The sequence below is a fragment of the Hypanus sabinus genome, chromosome 21 (genome assembly GCF_030144855.1).
Source record: "Hypanus sabinus isolate sHypSab1 chromosome 21, sHypSab1.hap1, whole genome shotgun sequence".
Classification (NCBI taxonomy): domain Eukaryota; kingdom Metazoa; phylum Chordata; class Chondrichthyes; order Myliobatiformes; family Dasyatidae; genus Hypanus; species Hypanus sabinus.
Window position 1 is genome coordinate 14,397,048 of NC_082726.1, and position 27,403 is coordinate 14,424,450.

General features: G+C 39.3%; 1 protein-coding gene across 8 annotated transcripts in view; it reads right to left on the reverse strand.

The window, feature by feature from the left end:
• The window catches only part of herc1 (HECT and RLD domain containing E3 ubiquitin protein ligase family member 1), a 281,806-nt gene that overhangs the window by 186,843 nt on the left and 67,560 nt on the right, over positions 1-27,403 (reverse strand). For all 8 annotated transcript variants that reach the window (XM_059946004.1, XM_059946010.1, XM_059946008.1 and 5 more), the window contains 3 exons: positions 12,194-12,337; positions 9,721-9,848; positions 6,028-6,172 (listed from right to left, as the gene is read on the reverse strand). In XM_059946004.1, coding sequence (XP_059801987.1) covers positions 6,028-6,172; positions 9,721-9,848; positions 12,194-12,337 — 417 coding nt within the window. The remainder of the gene's footprint in view (positions 1-6,027; positions 6,173-9,720; positions 9,849-12,193; positions 12,338-27,403) is intronic.

The following is a 27,403-nucleotide window of genomic DNA, read 5'->3' on the forward strand; positions in this document are numbered from 1 at the left end:
TTCTATTACTATTTCAGATCATGCACCTTTGAAGTTATCGGACTTTTCCAATAATACTAGATCTTGGAGACTTAACGCTACTTTGCTTCAAGACCCAGAATTTATCACCTACATAAAACAGCAAATTGACTTGATTTCTCAACAAACTATACTGAAGAAATTGACAGAGGAATACTTTGGGACTCTTTTAAGGCTTTTATCCGTGGGCAAATTATCTCATATTCCGTTGGTAAAAGAAAACAAAGATATTTAGATATTGCTTTATTAGTGGATAAAATTAAGGAAATTGATAAGATTTATTCCGTGATTCCTACTAAAGAACTTTATAAGAAGAGAGTTGAGCTTCAAATGGAACATAGCTTATTATTATCTTCTTCAATTGAAAATCAATTAATTAGGACCAGGGCTCAATTCTATATTCATAGTGATCGAACTGGTAAACTGTTAGCTAATCAATTAAAAGCTATTTCGACTAAGCGACAAATTATTAAAATTCGTAAACAAGACGGTAATCTAACTATTGATCATAAAGAAATCAATAATACTTTTCAAGATTTTTATAAATCTTTATATCAATCAGAATTTGATGGTGACCTGTCCATGATGGATAATTTTTTTAACAATTTGAATATTCCTAAACTGATAGATGAAGATCGTAGCTTGTTAGATGCTCCTATCTCTATGGCCGAAATAGGAGAGGCTATCTCATCAATGAATTCAGGGAAAGCTCCTGGCCCTGATGGCTATATTGTAGAATTTTTTAAAACTTTTTCTTCTTTGCTTTCCCCTTGGTTATGTGAAATCTTTAATGATGCATTTGCTAAGAAGAGAATACCTCAATCTTTCTATGAAGCTACTATCTCTCTAATTCTTAAAAAAGATAAAGATCCTACTTTATGTGCATCTTATCGCCCTATATCATTATTAAATGTAGATTCTAAGATTCTTACAAAAATTTTAGCCATTAGATTAGAAAAGGTACTATCACAGATTATTTCAGAAGACCAAACTGGTTTCATTAGGAATCGCTATTCCTTTTTTAATGTTAGAAAATTGATTAATATAATTTATACTTCATCACCCACAACCCCAGAATGTGTTATTTCATTAGATGCTGAAAAAGCTTTTGATAGAGTTGAATGGACATACTTATTTAATGCATTGAGAAATTTTAATTTTAGTCCTAATTTTATATCATGGATTAAATTAATATATTTTAAACCTGTTGCTTCTGTTCTTACAAATAATTATAGATCCTCTTTTTTTCAATTATCTCATGGTACGAGACAAGGTTGTCCCTTAAGTCCTTTATTATTTAATATCGCATTAGAACCTTTAGCCATTGCTATTCGTGAATCTCCTAATATTTTTGGTATTACCCGTAATGAGAAATTATACAAGTTATCACTTTATGCTGATGACTTGCTGTTATATATTTCTGATCCTGACAGGTCTATTCCCGCTATTTTATCCTTGTTGGCTCAATTTGGTAGTTTTTCTGGTTATAAATTAAACTTGGATAAGAGCGAATTATTCCCCTTAAACGCGCAAACTTTATTGAATGACAGGATACCATTTAAAGTTGTTACTGATAACTTTATCTATTTAGGTATAAAAATTACATAGAAATATAAAGATTTATTTAGATTGAATTTTTTACCTATGCTTCATCTAATTCAACAACTTACTACAAGATGGTCTCCCTTATCCTTATCATTAGTTGGTTGGATTAATGCTATTAAAATGATGATTTTACCGAAATTTTTATATTTATTTCAAGCCTTACCAATTTTTATTCCTAAATCTTTTTTTGACAACATTGATTCAAAAATTTCCTCATTTGTGTGGCAAAATAAAAACCCCAGGTTAAGTAAAAGGCAATTACAAAAATCTAAAAAAGATGGTGGCTTAGCTTTACCTAACTTTAGATTTTACTATTGGGCGAATAATATTCGTAACCTAATGTATTGGAAATTAGATTTGGATTCACCATTGTGCCCACAGTGAGTAAATTTGGAATGCGATGAGGTAAAGGGATATTCTCTATTCTCCGTTCTTGGTTCTTTTCTTCCTGCTGATTTAGTTAAATTCAACAAACAGATATCTAATCCTGTTATCAAACATACATTACGAATTTGGTTTCAATTTCGTAAGCTTTTTACTTTGAAAAATTTTGTTCTTGATAGCCCTATTTTACTTAATTTTTTTTTCAAACCTTCCTCGACAGATCAAGCTTTTAGCATATGGAAAAGGAAAGGTATAAAATGTTTTCGTGATCTTTCTTTTGAAGGTACTTTGATGTCTTTCGACCAATTTTCCAACAAATTTAAATTACCTAAATCTAATTTTTTCAGATATCTACAAATCAGAAATTTTTTACATAAAGTTCTACCATCTTTTCCCAATTCAACTTCAATGGATTTCTCAGATTTGATTTTTACCTTAAATCCTTGTCAGAAGGGATTAGTAGCTTTTATTTATAATATGATTATGAAGATACAACCAGAAATTAAACAAGAATGGGAAAAAGAACTTCGATATAATATATCAACAGATAAATGGGAAAAAAATTTACAAATGGTTAATTCCTCTTCTATATGTGCTAAACATGCTTTAATACAATTTAAAATTGTACATAGAGCTCATATGTCTAAAGATAAGCTTGCTCGATTCTATTCTCATATTAACCCTCAATGTGACAGATGTCATTCAGATGTGGCTTCATTGACCCACATGTTTTGGTCATGTCCCACTTTACATAACTATTGGAAGGACATATTTGCTACCATTTCCTCAATTTGGAATATCAATTTACAACCTCATTTTATTACTGCAATTCTTGGTATACCAAATGAGGATGGTAATCAGTTTTCCCCTTCCATCAGACAAATGATTGCTTTTGTAACATTAATGGCCAGAAGGTCTATATTACAAAACTGGAAAGAAGTAAATCCTCCTACCACGTTTCAGTGGTTTTCTCAAACTATTTCTTATCTGAGCTTGGAAAAAATTAGAAGCACTATTTTTGACTCATCAATTAAATTTGAAGAAACTTGGGGACCGTTCATTCGACATTTCCATATGAATTAATTTGGCCTTTTCCAGACCTTCTCTCTACTTATTCTTGTTCAGGTATGGAGTTCCGGAGTTTTTTGGCACTATCATATACTTATAAACTGTTATTATTGCCCATGTTAGTTTAGTTTAGTGTTTTTTTTTCCTCAATATATATTTTTTTATATATTTTTCAATTTTTTTTCTTTTGACGATTATTTTTGGTTTTTTTCATATATAATTATATAGACTTGATTGATTAATGTATTTTTTTGTCGATGTTTAATAGGATATTGTTATCTTATTACTAATGCAATTTCAAGTCTATTGTATTCATAACCTATTCATTATTATGTTATGTTTTTTTTATATATATATGAAACTCAATAAAAAGATTGAAAAAGAAAGAATGGTGGTTAGAAGTGTTTTGCTTCAATAGAAGTCCACTGTCAATCATGTAGAATGCGTTGAGCATTGCACTGCAATAATTGAACTATAGAGATCAACTATCTCAATACCAATACCATCAAACAAATTTCTAGGCCGTAAGTAAAAAAATAATTTCCCTCTCAGTTGTCTAGAAGTGCTGAGAAGGGAAGAACCAGTCTGATTAATCAAATTTATGCACCTGAAGGGAATAAAATGAATTGGTAATCCAGTTAACCAAAAATATTTTACAATAATACATTAATAAATTCAAATTAAGTTTTGTAAAGTGGTAAGTACTATTATATGATTTTCAAGGCTAAATGTTAACCATTTCTGAGCAAGAACTGCTGTCTCATTCAGTCTGTATTGAGCCACACAACAAAATGAGATGTACTATTTGTAAATAAAAATCAGCCAGTGCTTGCATACTAAAGTAGGACAGGTTACATAATTATGACATTTAATTTTGGTATGTATGATCATCTGTATTTTCAGAATTAACATTCAAAATTAGTGGTTTCATGAGATGTAAACTCCTAGTTAATGAGATAATAAAACTATGAAAAAAATTAAGTAGTAATTCTCTAATAAAGCTAAACATGCTCATAATTCCATCTAACAAAATAATTAACTTTTTGACTCCTTAGACTCTATTATTTTGTCATATCTGTGGAAGAATAAGCGCTCTAGAATTAGTAAAATCCATCTCCAAAAACCTAAAAAAGAGGGTGGCATGGCTTTACCTAACTTTCGTTTATATTATTGGGCAGCTAATATACGTTGTGCTACCTTTTGGTCTTTTTTCCATGGCCAACCCAATAGAGTTGAGCCCACCAAAGAACTATCTATCTCTGCACTTCTTGGCTCTGCACTCCCTAGTAGTCTGTCCAGATTAATAGCTAACCCTCTTGTTAGACACACTTTACGTATATGGGCTCAGTTTAGGAAATGCTATGGTTTCCATGGTTTTTCCGTTTCCAGCCCTGTCGTACATAATCACCTTTTTCTACCTACTACGTACGATTCAGCATTCCATGTTTGGTATAGGAAGGGCATTAGGCATTTTGAAGATCTTTTCATCGATAATCGCTTCGCTTCTTTTCAGCAGCTCTCTGTTAAGTTCAATCTGCCCAATGCTCATTTTTTTAGATATCTCCAAATTAGACACTTCATTGCTCCTTTAATTCCTAACTTTCCTGAAATGCCGGCAAAAAATGCTATGGACTTATTTCTTTTCATTAATCCACTAGGTAAAGGTTTAATATCAATTATTCAAGATAAGTTAGCAGCCTTACGACGGGCCCCTGTGGATAAAATTAAAATGGCAAGGGAGCAGGATTTAAATATCTCCTTATCTGATGAGAGTTGGGACTCGATTCTCAAATCGGTTAACTCAACCTCTCTTTGTGCTCGCCATTGCCTTTTACAGTTTAAGATTGTTCATAGAGCCCATATGTCTAAATCTAAACTATCTCAATTCTACCCTAACATTAGTCCGCTCTGTGATAAATGCAAGAGGGGCGAGGCCTCTCTCATTCTTATGTATTGGTTCTGTCCTAGCTTGGAGAAATTTTGGAAAGATGTCTTCACTACGTTATCATATATTCTGAATCAGCACCTAGAACCAAACCCCTTAATTGCTTTGTTCGGTTTCTGGGGCGAGACAGATTTACGTCTGAGTCTGACCAAATGCTGAATATTATCCTTTGCCTCTCTCCTGGCTAGACGCTTGATCCTCCTTAGATGGAGAGATGTTGCCCCGCCCACTCATGCTCAATGGCTTAACGACATTATGGCCTGCTTGGACCTCGAAAAAATCCATTATTCAGTTCTTAATTCGGATCTAAAGTTCCATAAGGTCTGGGGACCTTTTATCGAGTACTTTCATAACCTTCCTCTTGACTAGGGTTTTTTTTTCTTTTTCTCGGTCCCTTGCTTTCAGCTCCCTTTGTTTTTTTCTGGTAGTAGGCATTATTTCCTCTGTTGCTAAGTGTATTCATAGTCTGGGAGTTTGATTGTCCTGATTTATATTCTCTGTATTGTGTTGTGGTTGGTCTGAAGTTTTTTTTATTGTGTTGTGGGGTTGGGGGAGGATACTAAGTTTACTTGTCTTCAATTTAGGTGCTTTTTTTAAAAATTCTCTTTCTTTGTATCATATTGTCATTGTATGCTTAATTTTGCACTGTATTAATGTTCCTCATTCTGATTTGGGTTTTTTTTAATTTGTAAAATGTATAAAAAAACTAATTAAAAAAACAAAGTAATTAACAAGTCTTCATAACAAAAATATTCTGATCATATTGGAAGGAGCCACATTTTCAAAGCACAGAGTGGCAAAAGTTACAGAAAGCATTTATGGTAGAATATCAAAAAAAAGGCATGCTGGTTTTAGAACTTACAGCTACTTTTTAAAAGGAGACACAAGAGACCAGAGATAGTTCACTCCAAAAGCACAACACATGATGCTGCATGAACTGCTGAATTCCTTCAGCATTCTAGCCTGCATTAAGCCTTAAATTGAGTAAAGGTCAATTCTCTACTTACCATGTGAAAGAGCCAAGCAGTGGCTGTCACCTATTGAGAGGTCAACTATCCTTGTGGTAGCTAGTTCCTCAATAAGTTTGGGTCTCAAAGCAGTAGCTTCTGAAGAGCCACATCCAAGACAAGCACCACAGCCCCAAGCATATACCTAACAGGTAAAATACAGCAAAATTACCTAATAGCAAAATCAACCCACAGCACAACATTTTATTGCAACTTTAAAAGATGGGTCAGCATTTGAGTATAATGAGAGACTGCTGCTACAAATCAGGCAAACAAATTAAGAAATCAAAATAAAAGACAATGTTTATTTATTTGTTGTATCCCCAAATAACCTACTTTGCTCCAGAGAGATGGGAATGCTTAAACATGTTTTAATGCTGCCTACCTTAAACATTGTGTCTGCAAGCAAGACAGAAGGACCATGAGGGAAAGGAACTTGAAAATTAGAGATAACTAGTTTCAGGCGCGAGCCACTTGACATTTAATTTGGCAATCGCTGCACCAACAATAAATTCAGCAAGAACTACATACTCACTGTTAAAGTGAAGAAAGAACACTGCATTTCTTTTAACTACAGAGAGGAAAGACCATCTAATGTGCTAAGGAAGGAAATATCATATTGATTCAATTAATTTCTTGCACCTGAAGCAAGATCAATTTTTTTTATTGTAGGGAAGAAAAGCAGTGTATTCGTTGTACCATGGTTTTAAATTCCAAGCTATTCCACTGTAAAAATATTTTCCAATCGTACATCAATTCTGCAAAACAATACACAAAGAACTATTTTTATTTTTATAATACACACAAATTGCTGAAGAAACTCAGCAAGTCAGGCAGCATCAGGTGGGAGGGTGGTGGGAAGGTAATTTCATGTCTCTCCCTTCTCTTTTCCCATTCCAGTTACCTTCTAATCTTTTACTCTGCCCATCACCCTTCTCTGGTGCCTCTCCTCCAACCCTTTCTTCCATGGCCCACCACGCTCTCCTATCAGATTCCTTGATCTTCAACTCTTCATCTTTTCCACCTATCCTTTTCCCAACTTCTTATTTCATTCAAACTTCATTTCGGGAGCATGCCTTATGAGAATAGGTTGAGTGAACTCGGCCTTTTTTCCTCAGAGTGACGGAAGATGAGAGGTGACCTGATCGAGGTGTACAAGATGATGAGAGACATTGACCGTGTGGATAGTCAGAGGCTTTTTCCCCAGGGCTGAAATGGTTGCCACAAGAGGACACAGGTTTAAGGTGCTGGGGAGTAGGTACAGAGGAGATGTCAGGGGTAAGTTTTTTTTTACTCAGAGCGGTGAGTGCATGGAATGGGCTACTGGCAAGTGTGGTGGAGGCGGATCCGATAGGGTCTTTTAAGAGACTTTTGGATAGGTACGTGGAGCTTAGAAAAATAGAGGGCTATGGGTAAGCCTAGTAATTTCTAAGGTAGGGACATGTTCGGCACAACTTTGTGAGCCGAAGGGCCTGTATTGTGCTGTAGATTTTCTATGTTTCTATTCCTCCCTTCCCCACCTATTCATGTTCCCACTCCCCTAGTCTCACCCATCACCTGCCAGCTTCTACTCCTTTCCCCTCCCCCAGCTTCTTATTTTGGCTTCTGTGCCCCTTCCTTTCCAATACTGATGAAAGGCCTTAGCCCAAAACATTGACTGCTCATTCACCTCTATAGAGGCTGCACTGACTTGCTGCATTCCTAAAGTATTTTGTGTGTTAATCGAGATTTCTAGCAGCTACAGAACCTCTTGTTTTTATAAGGTTTAGTATACTATTTTTGAGTGGCAGAATGAAGATACATCTCTACTAAAGGTGTAAGAAGCTCCTTCCCTCCGCTAGCTTGTTACCCTTGGGCAACATGTCGCATTTGCTTAGCCCTCTGCAGTGCCCCCCCAACCCCGACCAGGGTCACGTGAAGCTACGAGAGCAGGTTGTGGATGGTCATATGAGCAGCTGGTGTACATCATAGGTCCTGGTTATGTGACCACTGACACCAGGCAGACAATCTCTGAAGAATATTGATACTGATTACAGTCACCCGACCTGTGAAGACACTGCTCAGAGCAGACCATGGCAAACCACTTCTGCAGAAAAAATTGCCAAGACCAATCATGGTCATGGAAAGACCATGATCAGCCAAGTCATACAACACGGCAGATACCAAGTAACAAATTATTAAGTGAACAGTTATTGTTGTTGAGACCCAAATTTTCAGCTACTAATTTTACCCCCATTTGCTAATCCCTCTTTCTTTCTTGCTCTGAATCTTCAACCAATGCTCAGCTCAGTACATCCTTTCTACACTTCCACCACCTTAAATGGACTCTCCCCTCTTTCCACTGCTCATCAACGCTTGGCTTTCCCTTGGCCTTTACAGGCTCACTTTTCTGATCAACTCGAACTTGGCAGTTTAAGGACATCAGTCAATCTGGTCACCATGTGATTCCAAGCCATGAACATAGCTGATCCTAAATGCCTTGTGAAATAGCACAGTATGTCTCTCAATTCAAAGGCATTTAGGGTTGGGATTCAATACTGGTCCTGTCACAATGCCCATATCTGCCCAAAATAAACAAACAAAACCACAGGGAACTGAAAAATAGTTCTCCCAGACCCATGATTTTCCATCTCAAAATACTGCCACAGACTTGGAAATGAAAACAAAGAGTAAACTCAACAGCAATACAGGTAAGTTTACTGGAAAATTTTAAATGAGAGTTAAAAGTAGGAAAGGGGCGAGGATGAATCGATTGAAAATTAAAATCCATAAGAAAAATTGCCTGAAACACTTGCAACATCCAAAGGGTGGAGGGAGGAGGGGGGAACCACAAACTAATCTCAAAAAGTTGCACAACACAGGAACAAGCCCTTAAGTCACACTCACCAATCTAGAGACAAGTAATCTGCATGTCAAACACAGTGAGAAAATGACAATGACAAAAAGAGAGAAATAAAGGAAGAATAGGAAAATTGAAAAAAAACTGTAAAAAAAATTGTAAGAGCTATTACATTTTATAACTCCAAAATATTAAACCAATTCAAAGGAAAACGAGAGCAAAGAGAAGCAAGTCTTGGTTTGTTCTTTAAGCAAGGTGCACACATATCACATGGTAGCATGAAGTATGCTGTTCACATTTTTATGCATATAATCCTTATATTTAAACTCATTATTTAAACAAACAAGAATGCTTAATCAACTAATATATACAAGATTGCTCAAATATTACTGAAATATTAAATACAAAACAAGAGCAATAAAGTAAATACTAATGAAAAATGTAAGAGAACGTTACATAAAATGAGGCAACTTTGCTGAAGAATGAAGTGCATCGAAGACCAAAAATAATAAAACTTCATTACAGGGCATTTAGCTTAAAAGATTTAGTTCAAAGACCAATATCATGTTGCTCAAGACATTATCTAATTTACATATTTGGCTGGAACTACATTTAACAAACTGAAATTATCCCCAAAATCCTTCATTCATCTCCATCCTCATTGCTGATATTTTACAGGTGATGTACAGGTGGAAAAAGGAGACATTGCTAGATTCTACCTTGCCCTACTGTTCACCTTCCAAAGATAAAGTTTCATGCTCATGAAATTATTTGGTAATATATCAATACTCACTACTTAATCTTTCTGAAAGCAAAAATAACTGAAATGAAAAAGGTTATTCAGAATAACTAACCTGGCCTGTTGATGTCAAAGCAAGTGAAGATTGGCTTCCAGCACACACTTTCCGAATAAACATTCCTTGCAAGGCTTCGATTACCTTGGGTTTATAAACTCTGTTAGTATCACCATGACCCAGTTTACCTAGTAAGATAAATCAAGTAAATAATTACCAAGAAATATGCAGATATGTTCAATATATCTGTCAATACAATCCCTTACACTTCAATCTATTGAGACAGTGAATCAGAAAGACAGCCTGCTTTATCAAGGGAACTACTTGATTGACAAATGGAGTAAGAAGTGTTCTACAAGGATTTGCGAAGCCTAACAGCTGAACTCAGAACCTTACTTTATCATCAGCACCCGAGACCACCTTATCACACTGCCATTTCATCTGCGCCAAATGCGCACAGTGATGCACCAAGTGGCCACTTTATTAGGCCACCCACTTCAAGGTTCAACGTGCTGTGGATTCAGAGATGCTCTTCTGCACACCACTGTTGTAACACGTGGTTATTTGAGTTAGTTGCCTTCCTATCCCACATCCCATGAAATCTTTCATCCTTAGACTATAAACAAAGAAACCTTCTCATTGCCACCCACCACACAATATTCATACCGAACTCCATTCATGAAACAGCCCCATAGCATGGAACAGCTTCTGGGAGGGAGATTCAATGTTCATCACCAAGAACGGTTCAGTATCCGCTGTACTGAACACGTTAAATAAGTTCTGAAAGCTGTAGATGCCTACAGTTGGTGGCGAGAGAAAGGTGAAAAACTAGGGGACAAATGAATCTGACCCTGTCCTCACCAATTCTTTTCGCATATGCAACCGAAAATTATCCAGTCTTTCTATAACCGACATACTTTCCTCACAAAAAGAATTATGTTGTCCGTTGCATTGCATGGCATTACCACCACTCTAATTGGGATTTCATGTATAGAAAAGCATGCTAAGTAACACCAGGAACACCCTATAATACAGAGCTACGTGTTATCATACAGATTTGCATGGATGTTAAAGTCATAAGGGCTAAGTAATCAGATTTGGTTGTGGGCAGAGATGGATCATTAAACAAGTATGTGGAGGAGGCAGCTCCTCAAGTATTCCAGTCATTGATAATCAAAGAATCTAAAATTGCATCTGAAAGATGGAGGCTAATGCAACTTCTTTCAAGCAGAAATGTAAAGCTGATGATCTATCTCATCCTCATCTCTCACAACAGTTTTCAGATAATTTATTTAATGTGATTTCATGAAAAAGGCTGTCAAGAAATGCTCCAGAACTAGCTATATCACTGGCAAAGCTGTTCAAATACATTTATTACACCATCTACCACATAACAAGGAAAACTATAAAGTCAATCTGGCCAATTACTGCCCCACGCATTCACATTTATCAGTTGGGAGGAATAATAAAGGAAAGTTAAATGAAGGCCTCAGCCTCCACAGTAACACCAAAACAGATAATGCCAAACATAATCAATACTCCAGTTAAACATCTTTCAGTGTTTGTTGAGAACCTCGTATGCCACAGTTCAATTTTGCATGTATTACAGATAATTTGAGGCCATGTAAATGCCATTTGATATTACTGCACATATTTGAAGTTGCTATGACACTAACATATGGAAATATTAGTAAATGTGATATCTGCTTAGAGCTCAAAATAGCCTTTAAAGTCTTCATTAAGGCAAAAGCCTGTACATGTTTTGGCTTTTTAAAACTATAGCTAAAATAACAGAATGTTCTAATAAGCTGCTGCATTGATTAAAACTTCAATTATAATACTTAGAATTTTGTATGCAACATTTTAAATGCAATCAACCACATAGTACATAATCAACAGGGCAGCTCTAGAAAGTTTTGAAGAACAAAGGGAACTCAGTAAAAAAGTCCAAGAGTCTCCAAAATAAAAGGCAGCATAGGTAGATCAGATAGTGAAGGTGGCATATGGGATACTTGCCCTCATCAGCTAGGGCATTGAATATAAAAGCCGGGAGGCAAAATACTGGTTAGACCAGACGTATATGGTCTCCACACCATAGGAGACCACTGGAGAGGATTTAGAAGAGATTCATTCACCAGGATGTTGTCTGGAATGCAACACTTCAATTAAGACTGGATGGCTGGATTTATCTTCCTTGAAACAGAGATATACAAATTATGACGGGCACAGCCACAAAAGAGAGTAGGAAACTTTTCTTTATAGCAGAGATTTTTAAAACTACCAGGATAGAGTTTTAAGACAAAGAGATCCGAGGAAAAACACCTTCACCGGACAGTGGTTGTAATCCACGACCTGAATTAAATATCTGGACTCATTAATACTAATGACCAAGTGTTAGTAAATGGGATTGGTATATATAGATACTTGGCAGTCAGGATAGATTGTATGGGCCAGATTGATACACATTTCCTTAACGTACATTCTATCACAATTTATTTTTCAATGAGGATACTGCAGTAAGAGTATTACTTACCATTGTCACCACCCCCAAAAGACCATGCTGTTCTTCCATCTTTAGACAATGCAATGGTATGTGAGCTTCCACAGGATACTTCACCTACATTGCTGATGTCCTTCACCAAAGTGGGGATGTTACGACTATTGCTATCACCATGGCCTATTAAAAAGGAAAAGTGATAATTAGCAAGTTGATGGCGAAGAACCTGAGGGGGAGGATTTATGAACATTTGGAGGGGCATAATATGATTAAAATAGTCTGCATAGCTTTGTCTTATGAGCCTGATTGAATTTTTTTGAGGATGTGACTAAACACATTGATGAAGGAAGAGCAATAGAAGTAGTGTATACGGATTTCAGCAAGGCATTTGATAAGGTACCCCATGCAAGGCTTATTGAGAAAGTAAGGAAGCATGAGATCCAAGGGGAAATTACTTTGTGGATCCAGAACTGGCTTGCCCACAGAAGACGAAGAGTGGTAGTAGACAGGTCATATTCTGCATGGAGGTCGGTCACCAGTGGGGTGCCTCAGGGATCTGTTCTGGGACCCTCACTTTGTGATTTTTATAAATGCCTGGATGAGAAAGTGGAGGGATGGGTTAGTAAATTTGCTAATGACACAAAGGTTGGAGGTGTTGTGGATAGTGTGGAGGGCTGTCAGAGGTTACAACAGGACATTGATAGGATGCAAAACTGGGTGAGAAGCGGCAGATGGAGTTCAACCCAGATAACTGTGAGTTGGTTCATTTTGGTAGGTCAAATATGATGACAGAATATAGTATTAATGGTAAGATTCTTAGCAGTGTGGAGGATCAGAGGGATCTAGGGGTCCGAGTCCATTGGACACTCAAAGCTGCTGCACAGATTGACTCTGTGGTTAAGAAAGCATATAGTGCCTTCATCAATCATGGGATTGAGTTTAGGAGCCGAGAGGTAATGTTACAGCTATATAGGACCCTGGTCAGACCCCACTTGGAGTATGAAAGGGTGCAGAGGAAACTTACAAGGATGTTGCCTGGATTGGGGAGCATGCCTTATGAGAATAGGTTGAGTGAACTCGGCCTTTTTTTTTCCTTGGAGCAACGGATGATGAGAGGTGACCTGATAGAAGTGTACAAGATGATGAGAGGCATTGATCGTGTGGATAGTCAGAGGGTTTTTCCCAGGGCTGAAATGGCTAACATGAGATGGCAGAGTTTTAAGGTGCTGGGGAGTAGGTACAGAGGAGATGTCAGGGATAAGTTTTTTATGCAGAGAGTGGTGAGTGCATGGAATGGGCTGCTGGCGATGGTGGTGGAGGTGGATACGATAGGGTCTTTTAAGAGACTCCTGGATAGGTACATAGAGCTCAGAAAAACAGAGGGCAATGGGTAACCCTGGGTAATTTCTATGGTAAGGTCATGTTCGGCATAGCTTTGTGGGCTGAAGGGCCTGTATTGTGCTGTAGGTTTTCTATATTTCTATGTGTCCATGCCATCATGTTATTTTAAATCTCAAAGATAGTCTTCCCATTCTAAATAAAATGTAAAAACCACAAGTTCCAAAATTTAGTGCAAATAATGAAATTAGTGCGTTTCCCAAATCTTAAGTAATACTTGCATGAGGCACAAGGGACTTGAGTAAACTTAAATGAACTAGGGAATGGTTAACATAACTAGAGAACTTGGATATGGTCACTAGAAGGACAGCAGTAGCTCCTGGAAGGCAACTAATTTTATCAACAACCCTTGTGACCTCTATATCACCTTTTTAGAAAAACAGATATAGACAACAGAATTTAAATAGGTATAGGGTGGGTTGAAAAGGTGCTTTGAAATGATTAAGATGTACTATTTCAGCAACAGATAAATTGAGATTGGCACTGTATTAGATAATAATCAACAGAGGTAAAAAGACAATTGCTTTGTCTTTTTAGTCCCAAAAGCCGTCATGCAAAACATTTTCAGATCAAATGCAATACAAAAGTCATAAATCAAAGTGATAACATGGGTAATAAATTGAATAAACAAAGAATGAGAAAGGTGATAACAAATATACTGAATACATTCATACACAAGGTCTGTGCAGAACTGCTTTTTTAAAAAAAAATCTAGGGCTAATCCATCCAAAATAATAAATTATGAATTACGCCAGAATTGAAAGGTTTAAGAATTTGTACGTTTTTTCCCTCCCCAAGTCATATAGAAGATAACACAATGCTCTCATTGTATTAATCCACTGTTTGCTCTTCATTGACCATTATATCAAAAAAGCTGCAGTATGGCAATTATAGTTTCCACAGTCAAAACGAAGTCTCAAAAGAATCACGCAAGGTCTAGTCACCTTAAATCTATATTGGGAATACGATCACATTCCACAGGATGCTATAAATACATATTTAGAGAGCATCCAAATATCAATGTGAGCAGTCAGCATAGTTATAAAGGGAATACATCATGTCTTCTAAACACAGATTTTTGTGAGGTAGTTATTGCAATGCAGGGCAGGAGCAATCCTGTAGATTTAGACTGTCTTTGATAAAGATATCTCTCAGGATAGATTTTTGTGAATAGTAGAAAATGTGAAAATATACAGGCCTAGAGACTAAAATCACACATGAAAATAAAACTGCAGATGAATATGAACACAGATGAAATCCGCCTGTGAAAACTTGTAGAATTTGATCCACACTCAAAAATGTTAACTTTTTTTCCATGCCATAGATCCTACTCGACTGGTTAGGAATTTCCAACATGTCTGCTTTTGTTCAAAAGTTCAAAGTTCAAGTTAAATATATTATTGGGGGGTGTGTGTGTATATAAATAAAATCACAATTTGCTACCTTGAGATTATTTTTCTTACATGCATTTACAGGACAATAAAGAAATACAATAGAGTTTATGAAAAAATATACTTAAAGACTAACAGGGAGCCAAGTGCAAAAGATGAAAAACTATTCAAATAATTTAAAAAGTGAATAGGTAATACTGAGAACGAGTTCAGAGTTCTTGAAAGTGAGTCTATAGGTTGTGCAGACAGTTCAGCGTTGAGGTAAGTGATGTTATCCACACTAGTTCAGGAGCCTGATGGTTGTAGGGTAAAACTGTTCCTGAATCTGGTATTGTGGGATCTAAGGCTCCTGTACCTTCTGCCAGATGGTAGTAGCAAGACAGCATGGCATGGATGATGGGGATCTTTGATTAACAATGCTGCTTGCTTGTGGCAGTGTTCCTTGTAAATGTTCTCAATGATGCATGACTCTTTGTTTCATGAACCTTTAATGGAAGGCCAATAAATCTGAATTTGTGTAGTTAATGTGTACTTTTCTTATATATACATACACATGCTGGAACTTGTTTCCAGGCAGAATTAGTTACCAAAGTTTTCCCTGTATGTTAGAGTCATAAAACTTGTCCCATCTACAAATAGACAGCAACACTAAAATACCACCAGAACACTCGTGCAGCAATCACACACCATACACACATGTTTAGCTATGGAGGATATATCACACACACATTGAAACACAACTCATGAATGCTCTTTCCTACATCTTGCAAGAGAAAGCAGCAATAGTGACAAACTAAGCCAAGAAGTACTTGGCTAAATTATCTGAAGGAGGAAGGCTGGAGACATTTCAGAAGTCCTAGAGCAAAATTTCTATGCAGTCCCATGACTCAAAACATCAACACATTACTTTAGCCTCCACAGATGCTGCTTGACCCATAGATTTCTTCCAGCAATTTATTCTTTTTTTTAAAAAAAAAACATAAGCCTTTGAGAACAAAGTTGACTTACCTATCATGGTTAACTGAGGGATTGATGTCTGTTCCGTCTCACTGAAACATCACTTACACTTACTTCACTTGACTGCACAATATAACCGGATGGTTTTGAATTCACTGGATGGACCATACAGTGTCCTTAGGCAAAGTACAAAGTGGAGGGTTCTACTTCCTAATCAAGGTGCCTGGATGTGATGGTCCTGGTGAGTTTCTGCTTGATAGACATGAAACATCTAACAGTGAAGTGCTGCCCACATTACCTACTGTGTGAGTTCAGTTATCCCGTTGGCAGTCTATCCACCACTCTAAATGGATGTGATGACTGCATTCTGATAAACATCCTTGAAACAGGATAATTTTTGTTTTACTGAGGCCCTCTTTATCATTGCTGGTAACTTCAACCAGGCCAACTTCAAGCAGCATGTCTCCTGTCTTACCAAGAACCTAAACACCCTTGACCATTGCAACACAACCAGATACTAAAAAATTCAACCCCTGTCCACACTTTGGTAAATCAGACCAGCAAGCTGTGTTCCTTTTCTCCCTGCACATACACAGGATCCAGTGCAGAACAGTGCACAATGTTGTATTTCCTCAGATAGAAATAGATGAGTTTCTACACAACTACTTTGAGTTAATGGATTGGTCCATGCTCAAAGACGCAGTAGTCGACTTAGATGAGTATGTCCCCAGAGTCATGGACTTTATCGCCAACTGAGTAAGAGGACCGTGTACCAACGAGATCAATCCAGGTGTTCCTAAACTGGATCCCTTACATAAACTGAGAGATCCAATCTCTATTGAAATTCTGGTCAGTGGCAATGAAATCAAGTAACCATGACTTATACAAAACTTTATAGAAATTACCTTTGTAAAGCTAGCAGGGATATCACGAGATAACACCAGTCCAAAAATCAAGTTCCACAAATTGCAAACAAGAGAAAATCAGTAGATGCTGATAATCCGAGCCACCCACATAAAATGCTGCCTGGCCTGCTGAATTCCTCCAGCATTTTGTGTGTTCCACAAGTTGCAGCAGGCTTACATACTATACAGGCTAAAAAAAAAATGAAGCTGAATGGACCCCATCTCTAATGGATCACCACCCACCCCAACAGCCTCCAATGCCCCTGAAGCCACAGTCGCCATAGTGAACAGAGTCTTCTGGACAGTGAATCCATGGAAACATCTGGCCCAGATGGCTGTCCTGGCCATATCCTTAGGTCCTACGCTGGTCAGCCAGCATGGGTACTTGCAGACATTCCCATCCTCTCCCTATTTTGTCTTTAAGAGGTCAACTGTTATCGAAGTTAACTGTTATCGAAGTTAAGAGGACAACTGTTATCCTGCATCGAAGTTGATGTGCTTTAATGATCATTGCCTGGTGGCTTTGACATCTGCCATCATGAAGTGCTTCGAGATGCAGGTCAAGGCACATTTCAGCTCCAGCCTCGCAGGCAACCTCAACCCACTGCAGTTCATCTACTATTGAAACAAATCCCCACCAAACACCATCTCCTTGGCCCTGCAGTAATCTCTGATGCACTCGGATATTAAATACACCTTCTATAAATTAGACTACTATTTATTGACTGCAGCTTCCACCCCAATACAATTATTCTAAGCAAACTCATCTCCAAACTCTTAGAACTGGGACTTAACACTTCCTTATACAACTGGCAAATTGCACTGCACTTTCCATATGTCTAACACTACACTCTGCATTGTTATTGTTTTCCCTTGTACTACCTCAATGAGCTGACATGATAAAAAGAACTCAATGGATGACATGCAAAATAAATCTTTTGCACTGCATCTCAGTATATATAACAATAATAAACCAACTTCAAATTTTATGACAAGGGCTATAGCATCTGAAGGAAGATGTGGCCTCCCTGAAGGTACATGTGTAGCAGGCCCCTAGCTCCAGTTTTGAAGCTAGGTGTTTTTAAGTTTCCACGAACTTTGGAATTTATTATTTACCCTTTCAGCATAGAAACAGTGGCAAATTTCATGATAGCACAATAGGGCATAACGTTGAAAGAGGTTTCCATCACAGCACAGGCAGAAGACTCCCAATGCACAAACATTGTTATGTAAACCCCAGTTCCGACTACTGAATACTAAATTCATGCTATATTCCACTTTGGTTGCAAGAACAGGAAAACAGATTATTATCTGAATGGTGGCCGATTAGGAAAAGGGGAGGTGCAATGAGACCTGGGTGTCATTGTATACCAGTCATTGAAGGTGGGCATGCAGGTACAGCAAGCGGTGAATGTTGGCATTCATAGCAAAAGGATTTGAGTACAGGAGCAGGGAGGTTCTACTGCAGTTGTACAAGGCCTTGGTGAGACTGCACCTAGAGTATTGTGTGCAGTTTTGGTCCCCTAATCTGAGGAAAGACATTCTTGCCATAGAGGGAGTACAGAGAAGGTTCACCAGATTGATTCTTGGGATGGCAGGACTTTCATATGAAGAAAGACTGGATCGACTAGGCTTATACTCACTGGAATTTAGAAGATTGAGGGGGGATCTTATTGAAACGTATAAAATTCTAAAGGGATTGGACAGGCTAGATGCAGGAAGATTGTTTCCGATGTTGGGGAAGTCCAGAACGAGGGTTCACAGTTTAAGGATAAAGGGGAAGCCTTTTAGGACCGAGATGAGGAAAAACTTCTTCACACAGAGTGGTGAATCTGTGGAATTCTCTGCCACAGGAAACAGTTGAGGCCGGTTCATTGGCTATATTTAAGAGGAAGTTAGATATGGCCCTGGTGGCTAAAGGGATCAGGGGGTATGGAGAGAAAGCAGGTACAGGGTTCTGAGTTGGATGATCAGCCATGATCATACTGAATGGCGGTGCAGGCTCGAAGGGCCGAATGGCCTACTCTTGCACCTATTTTCTATGTTTCTATATTCAACGCTGGGAGGAGGTCGGCAAGTCAGGCAACGTCTGTGAAGGGAAATGGACTATCCACAGACATTGCCTGACGTCACTGAGATCACCCAGCATTTTGTGCATTGCTCCAGACTCCAGCAAATGCAGTCTTGTGTCTACGTTCGAACGCACTGCACTTTTTTAGCCCTGACATTAGGAATTGAGCCTCGGAGATATAAGCAAACCCTAACAGCACACGTGACTGCATGGCTAATTGCAATTCCCAGAGGCCACCCTGAAATGAGGTGCTATGGCAACGGGGATAGTTTTTCCTCACCCCTGAGCCATTCATCCAATTAGTACATAAAACAAAACAAGGGGAGGACAGCAAGCAACCTCAGCATGTTTACCAGGTGCATGACACCACTGACGAGAACAGAGTGTCAGTGATCACACATTATCTGCACCTTCAGGGAATGCAAACTGTTCTAACTGATGAAAAACTCCAGGTTGACATATGGAACAGAGTACCACAAGGGTCCAATTAACCTCTCCCTTCCTATTACAATCAGGGCAAAGTAGTGGTACACGCTCTGGAAATTAAGCTCCCCCCCACAAGCAGAGAATACCAGTGAGATAATATGCAATGCCTTTAAGTTCAGTCTTGGGAATAAATCCTTCAAACTAGAATCCACCCTCCCATACTTTTTCAGCTTCTCATAGAGGAAACTCAATGAACAAGTCCAGCTATGACTAACGGAAGGCTGTGTTTTTGCTCTTAAAGTAATTATGATTGAGGTTAGAGACAGAATCTGATGCACAGCAGGGTTTGCAGGCCATTACCTCCTACAAGTTGAAACCTAACATCGTGAATGGCTGTGATGCTTCACACTCAGATGAACTCAACACCTTTTATGAACACTTCGAAAGGGAGAATAAAACTACACCTGTGCAAATTGATCCCAAGCTCCAAACCCTGGGCTTCTGTACCTCCCTCGGCACTGGATCCTTGATTTCCTCACCAGGAGACCGCATTCTGTGCAGATCTGTAACAACACCTCTTTGCTGACAATCAACACTGGTGTACCTTAAGGATGTGTGCCTTGCCCTTTGTTCTACTTTCTCCACACCGACGATTGCGTGGCTAGGTACAGCTCAAACACCATCTATAAATTTTATGACTGATGACATTAGTATCAGAATTTCAGATGGTGACAAGATGGTATAGAAGAGAAAGATAGATCAGCTGGTTGAGTGGTGTCGCAGCAACAACTTTGCAGTCAACGTCAGTAAGACCAAGGAATTGATTGTGGACATCAGGAAAAGGAACAGTCCTCATCAAACAGTGGAAAGGCTGAATAGTTTCAAGTTCCTGGTTGTCAACATGGCTGGGCCCAACATATTGGTGCAATTACAAAGAAAGTGTGACAGCAGCTATATTTCATTAGGAGTTCGAGGAGACTTGGTATGTCACCAAAGACTCTCACAAGGTTCTACAGGATGTACCATGGAGAGCAATCTAACCAGTTGCATCACCATCTGGTGTGAAGGGGCCACTGCACAGGATCGGATAAAGCTGCAGAAAGTTGAAAACTCAACCAGCTCCATCATGGACACTAGCCTCCCCAGCATCAAGGACAGCTTCAAAAGGCGATGCTTCAAAACGGCAGCATCCATCATTAAGGACTTCCCTTTTCTTATTGCAATCATCAAGGAGGTGGTATAGGGGCCCGAAGAGACACACTCAACATTTTAGGAACAGCTTCCTCCCCTCTGCCATCAGATTTCTGATTAGACAATGAACCCATGTACAAAACCTCACTATTTTTCTTTTTTTTTGCTCTCTTTTTGCACTGTTTAATTTGTTATTTCGTATACATTTCTTATTATACAGCTTTTTATTATGTATTGCACTGTACTGCTGCCGTAAAATAACAAACTTCACCACATGTGCCAGTGATAATAAACTTGATGCTGATTCTGAAAGCTCATCACCTCCAATTTCCTTCAGCTCTTGGTCGAGCTGGCGATCCAGTAGGACCACAAGAAAAACATCCTCTAAGAGGTGGCTTCAAAAATAGTCTTAAGTTCCCAGAGAGTTGCAGATACAAAGTACTCCGTGGCCAACACCACTGAACTCTGATCAAACAGACCTTGCAACACACCACCATATAATTCTCCTATCATTTCCCATATCCCCATCCCCTCACTACTTTCAAATCTCTTACTATCTTTCCTTTCAGTTAGTCCTGACGAAGGGTCTCGGCCTGAAACGTCGACAATGCTTCTCCTTATAGATGCTGCCTGGCCTGCTGTGTTCCTCCAGCATTTTGTGTGTGTTGTTTGAATTTCCAGCATCTGCAGATTTCCTCGTGTTTGCACCATTTAATTGAACAACTTTTTAAAAAGGAAGAAGCAAGGCTCTTTCTTGCTGGTCAGGCCAGATTTTGTATGTAGGGTAATCACATAAAAGCAATTCTATTCAACAGGAGTGATGCCAAATATGAGTTGTTCAACAATCTGGGGGGAAAACATTCAAAAATACCTATTTCAGAGTATTAATAATGAACCTGCACATCATGACATGCAACGTGAGAAATTCCTCCTAAACTCAGTCTGAAATGGATTCTGAATCAACAACCCCTAGTCCTGGATTACCAAATGAGGAGAAACAAAGTTAAGCTATACCCTCAAAAAGCATCCCAATATCTACAGTATACACTAGCCAGCATGAACATAGTGGGCTGAATGGTCTGTTTCCCTGTTGTATGACTTTATGACTTCAAACTTTAAAAAATTCTGGAAACAGAGCAGGTAAAGCAGCAACCAAGGAAAGAGAAATAGAGTTAACATTTTGAAATCCAGCTGGTGTAATTGTTTTATTTTTCAGCAATTTCATTCTTATTCCTCTAAACCCATGAGTATAGGCCCAACTGTTTATTTACCACAGGAAATAACATTAAGAGGCATCTCTGATCTGCTTTCTTGATAATTTGATTCTCTATTTCCTCTCTTGCTGACTCTGGTCATTACAGATTACCAACATCTCCTTCACAATCCCCATCAGCACAGGTGCACCACAAGGCTGTGTGCTTAGCCACTTGTCACTATGAAGTTAAGTACAGCTGCAATGCTGTATTCAAGTTTGCTGATGACAACACTGTTGTTGGCTGAATCAAACGGGAGGACAAATTGGCATATAGGAGGGAGATTGAAAAGTCTGATGAATGCCACCACAAAAACAACCTTTCACTCAATGTCAGCCTTAACAAACACCTGATTATTGACTATAGGCAGAAGAATCGGGAGTCCATGAGCCTGCCCTCATTAGGGGATCAGAGGGGAAAAGGGTCAGTAACTTTAAATTCTTTGGCGTTATCATATCAGAGGATGTGTCCTGGGACCAACATGCAAGTGCCATTTCAAAGATAAGAAATTGTCTGCTTGCTTAGAAGTTTGCACAGATTTGGCACATTATTTAAAACTTTAACGAACCTCTACAGATGCACAGTGGAGAGTATCCTGACTGGGTCTGGCATAGAAACACCAATGCCTAAGAATGGAAATGCCTACCTAGTACATCACAGGAAAAGCTCTCTGCACCATTGAACACATCTACAAGAAATGGTGCCACAAGAAAGCAGCATCCATCACCAAAACTCCCATGCTTCCAGCCCATGCTCTCTTCTCAATGTTGCCATGGGGAAGGAGGTACAGAAACTTTAGGTCCCACACCACCAGGTTTGGGAACAGGTATTAATCTTTAACTATCAGGCTCCTGAACCAGCATGAATAACTTCACTCACCTCAATAATGAACTGATTCCACAACCTACAGACTCAACAACTTGTTCTCAATATTATTTATTTTATTATTTTGTTTGCACAGTTTGTCTTCTTTTGCATTGGCTGTTTGTCAGTCTTTTGTAAAGTTTTTCACTGATTCTATCGCATGTCTTTGTTTTACTGTGAATGCCTGCAAGAAAATGTATCTCATGGTAGTGGCCTAGTATGTTGGAACATCTGTTGTTACAGGTTATAAGCTGATGGTAATTGGGCAGGATTTTCTTCAAACAAGCCTGGATGAATTCCCTGACCATGAATTGAAATGAGTCGGGATGGACTGTTTCTTGTTTGGAGCATCATGCAGTATCTCAAGTGCTTAATTACAGTCAGCCATTGGTAATATATAAACTGCTGAAGATTATGGAGGAGAAATCCCTGGGTAAAAAGGTAACTCACGATGTTTAACAGCATTTGGGTCAGGTACGTGAATTGAAAAGGAATAGAGGTCTATGAGCCAAATACAGGAAAATGGGCATTAACTGAGCTGGACATCTCAATGAACATGGATGAGTAGAGTTGTAAGGCCTTTATCAATGTCACATGACTCTATAACATCATCCTTTAGTTCTATTAAGTTGTTTGATTTTTCTTCCCCCTCTGGTGATAAAGTAATTATTTTAAGTTCCTCACTCTCATTTGCCCTCTTTTGTTTTATATTATTCAGTATTATATGCTTCAGTATTCACTATGAAAAAGGATCTTGGCGATTGTAAGGGATGACTTACAGTGGACTGAAAAGGTTGAGCATGTAGATATTAAGAAAGAGGATGTGTTGGAGCTTTCGGAAAGTATCAAGTTGCATAAGTCACCAGGACTGGATGAGATGTACCCCAGGCTACTGGGGGAGGCGAGGGAAGAAATTGCTGAGCTTCTGGCGATGATCTTTGCATTATCAATGGAGAAAGGAGAGGGTCCAGAGGATTGGAGGGTTGTGGGTGTTGTTCCTTTATTCAAGAAAGGGAGTAGAGATTATAGACCAGCGAGTCTTACTTCAGTGGCTGGTAGGTTGATGGAAAACATCCTGAGAGGCAGGATTTATGAACATCTGGAGAGGCATATTATGATTAGGAATAGTCAGCATGGCTTTGTCAAAGGCAGGTTGTGTTTTATGAGCCTGATTGAATTTTTTGAGGATGTGACTAAACACATTGAATAAGGTGGAGCCATAGTGTATATGGATTTCAGCAAGACATTTGATAAGGTACCCCATGCAAGGCTTATTGAGAAAGTAAGGAGGCATGGGATCCAAGGGGACATTGCTTTGTGGATCCAGAACTGGCTTGCCCACAAAAAGCAAAGAGTAGTTGTAGACGAGTCATATTCTGCATGGAGGACAGTGACCAGTGGTGTGCCTCAGGGATCTGTTCTGGGACTTCTTCACTTCCTCATATATAAAAATCAAAATGAGAAGGGATGGGTTAGTAAATTTGCTGATGACGCAAAGGTTGGGGGTGTTGTGGATAGTGTGGAGGGCTGTCAGAGGTTACAGCGGTACATTGATAGGATGCAAAACTGGGCTGAGGAGCGGCAGATGGAGTTCAACCCAGATAAGTGTGAAGTGGTTCATTTTAGTAGGTCAAATATGATGGCAGAATATAGTATTAATGGTAAGACTCTTGGCAGTGTGGAGGATCAGAAGGATCTTGGGGTCCGAGTCCATAGGACACTCAAAGCTGCTGCGCAGGTTGACTCTGTGGTTAAGAAGGCATATGGTGCATTGGCCTTCATTAATCGTGGGATTGAGTTTAGAAGCCGAGAGGAGGTAATGTTGCAGCTGTAATGGTCCATGGTCAGACCCCACTTGGAATTCTGTGCTCAGCTCTGGTCACCTCACTACAGGAAGGATGTGGCAACCATAGAAAGGGTGCAGAGGAGATTTACAAGGATGTTCCCTGGAGTGGGGGGCATGCCTTATGAGAATAGGTTGAGTTAACTCAGCCTTTTCTCTTTGGAGTGACAGAGGACGAGAGGTGGCCTGACAGAGGCATATCAGGGCTTTTCCCAGAGGTGAAATGGTTAGCATGAGAGGGCAGGGTTTTAAGGTGCTTGCAAGTAGGTACAGAGGAGATATCAGGCGTAAGTTTTGTTACACAGAGAATGGTGAGTGCTGGAATGGGCTGCCGGTGACGGTGATGGAGGCGGATACAATAGGGTCTTTTAAGAGACTCCTGGATAGGTACATGAAGCTTAGAAAAATAGAGGGCTATGGGTAACCGTAAGTAATTTCTGAGGCAAGGACATGCCTAGCACAGCTTTGTGGACAAAAGGGCCTTATATGTGCACAAGGACAAAATACAATATTTACCTATTCTTCAAATCATGTTATTAATTGCACAGTTTCTTTTGCTGAATCCAATGTTTAACTTCCTCCTTGGTTTCATCTATATTCTTTTAATCTAGCCATCCATAGTTTGATTCTAAAATCAGCCTATTTCGATTCACTCCTGTAGCAGCTTAAAATAAATATACTATGGGGTTTAATGAACCACACTACTGTGCCCAAGTGATTTAAAAAGGCTAAGCAACGTTACAACAATAAAATAAAAGCTGCTGAGTGGGCAATCACACATAATAATTTTCAGAGATTACCTTCCCTGGGACCCATTGCCCTTCAAGTATTTTTGAGAGTAACGTGGGATTGGTCATCTGAAGCTTCTGTATTTCATGGTAAAAATTAACTAACGACATTAAGCACCACACTTTGCCAATGAATATGCAAGGGAGGAGAGGTGAATCAACTATTTCATATATCTAATGGATTTACTGTTGACAGAGAAAACAGTAAAACATGCAAACAAAATGCAAGGCAGCAAAGGCAAATGTTACAAATAAAAAGTGAAAATAATGCCCTGGTTTTAGCATGAAAAGTGTTGAAATTCAGATTCTCAAGGAAGATCAGCTGACATTTTAGAAACAGAAAGATGGGACTGCAGATACTGGAATCTGGAGCAACTTAACAATTTGCTGGAGTAGCTCGGTGGGTCAAGTACATCTGCAGGGGGTTAAAGAGGTTGTCAAACAAACCCTGCATCAGGCCTAAGAGTGCAGAAACAAAAGAGGGGAATGGTGGGCAGGGACCAGTAGGAGAGTGGCAGATTGAGGAGGGGTGAAGGCTGACAGAAAGATGCAACAGGTTTGGGGAGGGGGGAGGTGGGGAAGAGGCTGATTTGGGATACAGAGGAAGATGGATGTTAGCTGGAGGTATGTCCAGTAAAAAAGCCGACGGAACTATAAGGGGGTAGGGGGACAGAGGGTTAAAGTTTAAAAAACAACTAGGAGGTAAACAACAAAAATTATTACTGCTGTACTCTGCTAAATAGGTAAGGTGATAAGGAGAACCATTTGGGGAAATAAGAGTAGATGAAAGCTTTTGGGGAGGATGTGGAGGAGGAGTTTTGTGAGTAGTAGGTGGATAGAATCGGGATGGGAAAGGGGGCAAAAAAAATACCAGAGGTGGATTGACAGCGGGTGGAAAACAAAAGTGGCAAGGATTACCTGAAATTGGAATATTCTTTAAAAGTAAGTTAGGCCAAAATCCATTCCTACTGAATGGTATAGCAAATTCTAACAGGATTGATGCCAAATTGCTTGTGTAACTCAGGAGCTTGCATATTTTGAATTATACACTGGCTTATCACATTACCAGAAACTGAATTGAAATAACTATGTACACAATATAGCTGAAAGAGCCAGTCAGAGGCAAGGAATCGTGCAGAGAGTAACTTCCAACTCCCCATCTACAAGGCGTGTGATGTGACCTTCTGAGGTCCTTAAGTGACAGTTTGACCTTGTCAATGTGGACATTGTTGGCCCTCTCCTCCACCCCCCCCCCCCCACCATTTCACGCAATTTCTTACCATGGTGGAAACCACAGTGGACCATAGCAACAGGTGGCCAGAGTTTGTACCTCTAGCATCAACGACGGCCGCAGATGTGCCTCAGGAGGTCACCAGAATCTGGGTCACTCAGTTTGGCACCCTATCTAACATTTCCTTGACCGTGGACCCCAATTCATTTCAGACTTCTGGGCTGTGATGGCCCTGAACCTTGGCATTAGGCTACATCACACCACGGCATATCACCCACAGTCCAATGGCCGTGTGAGTGGTTTTACCTCTCCTTAAAGGCTGCTCTGAGGGCTTCCCTGATGGATGAGTGCTGGCATGATCATCTCTTGCGAGCCCTGGTAGGGCTCAGAACTGCTCCAAAATAGGACCTGCAGTCATCCGTGGCAGAGTTAGTATACGGGGAGCTGTTATGAGTGCCAGGTGATTCCATCTCTGATACCACAACTGCTGACTGGCCTCTCAATGGTGCTCCACCCTCTTCAGTAAATTCAATTCCTTCCCACCTATTCCTACCTGCTAATATGGCGTATAGTATTCTTGGGCTCCTGTTTACCTACATCCCAGGTCATTTCTTTTCATCTGCTGTGATGCATACCAACATCCCCTTACAAATGGACAATAAACTGGACTGGTCAAAGAACACTGAGGCTGTGTACAAGAAGGGTCAGAGCCGTCTCTATTTCCTGAGAAGACTGAGGTCTTTTAACATCTGCCAGACGATGCTGAGGATGTTCTACGAGTCTGTGGTGGCCAGTGCTATCAAGTTTGTTGTTGTGTGCTGGGGTAGCAGGCTGAGGGTAGCAGACACCAACAGAATCAACAAACTCATTCATAAGGCCAGTGATGTTGTGGGGGTGGAACTGGACTCTCTGACGGTGGCATCTGAAA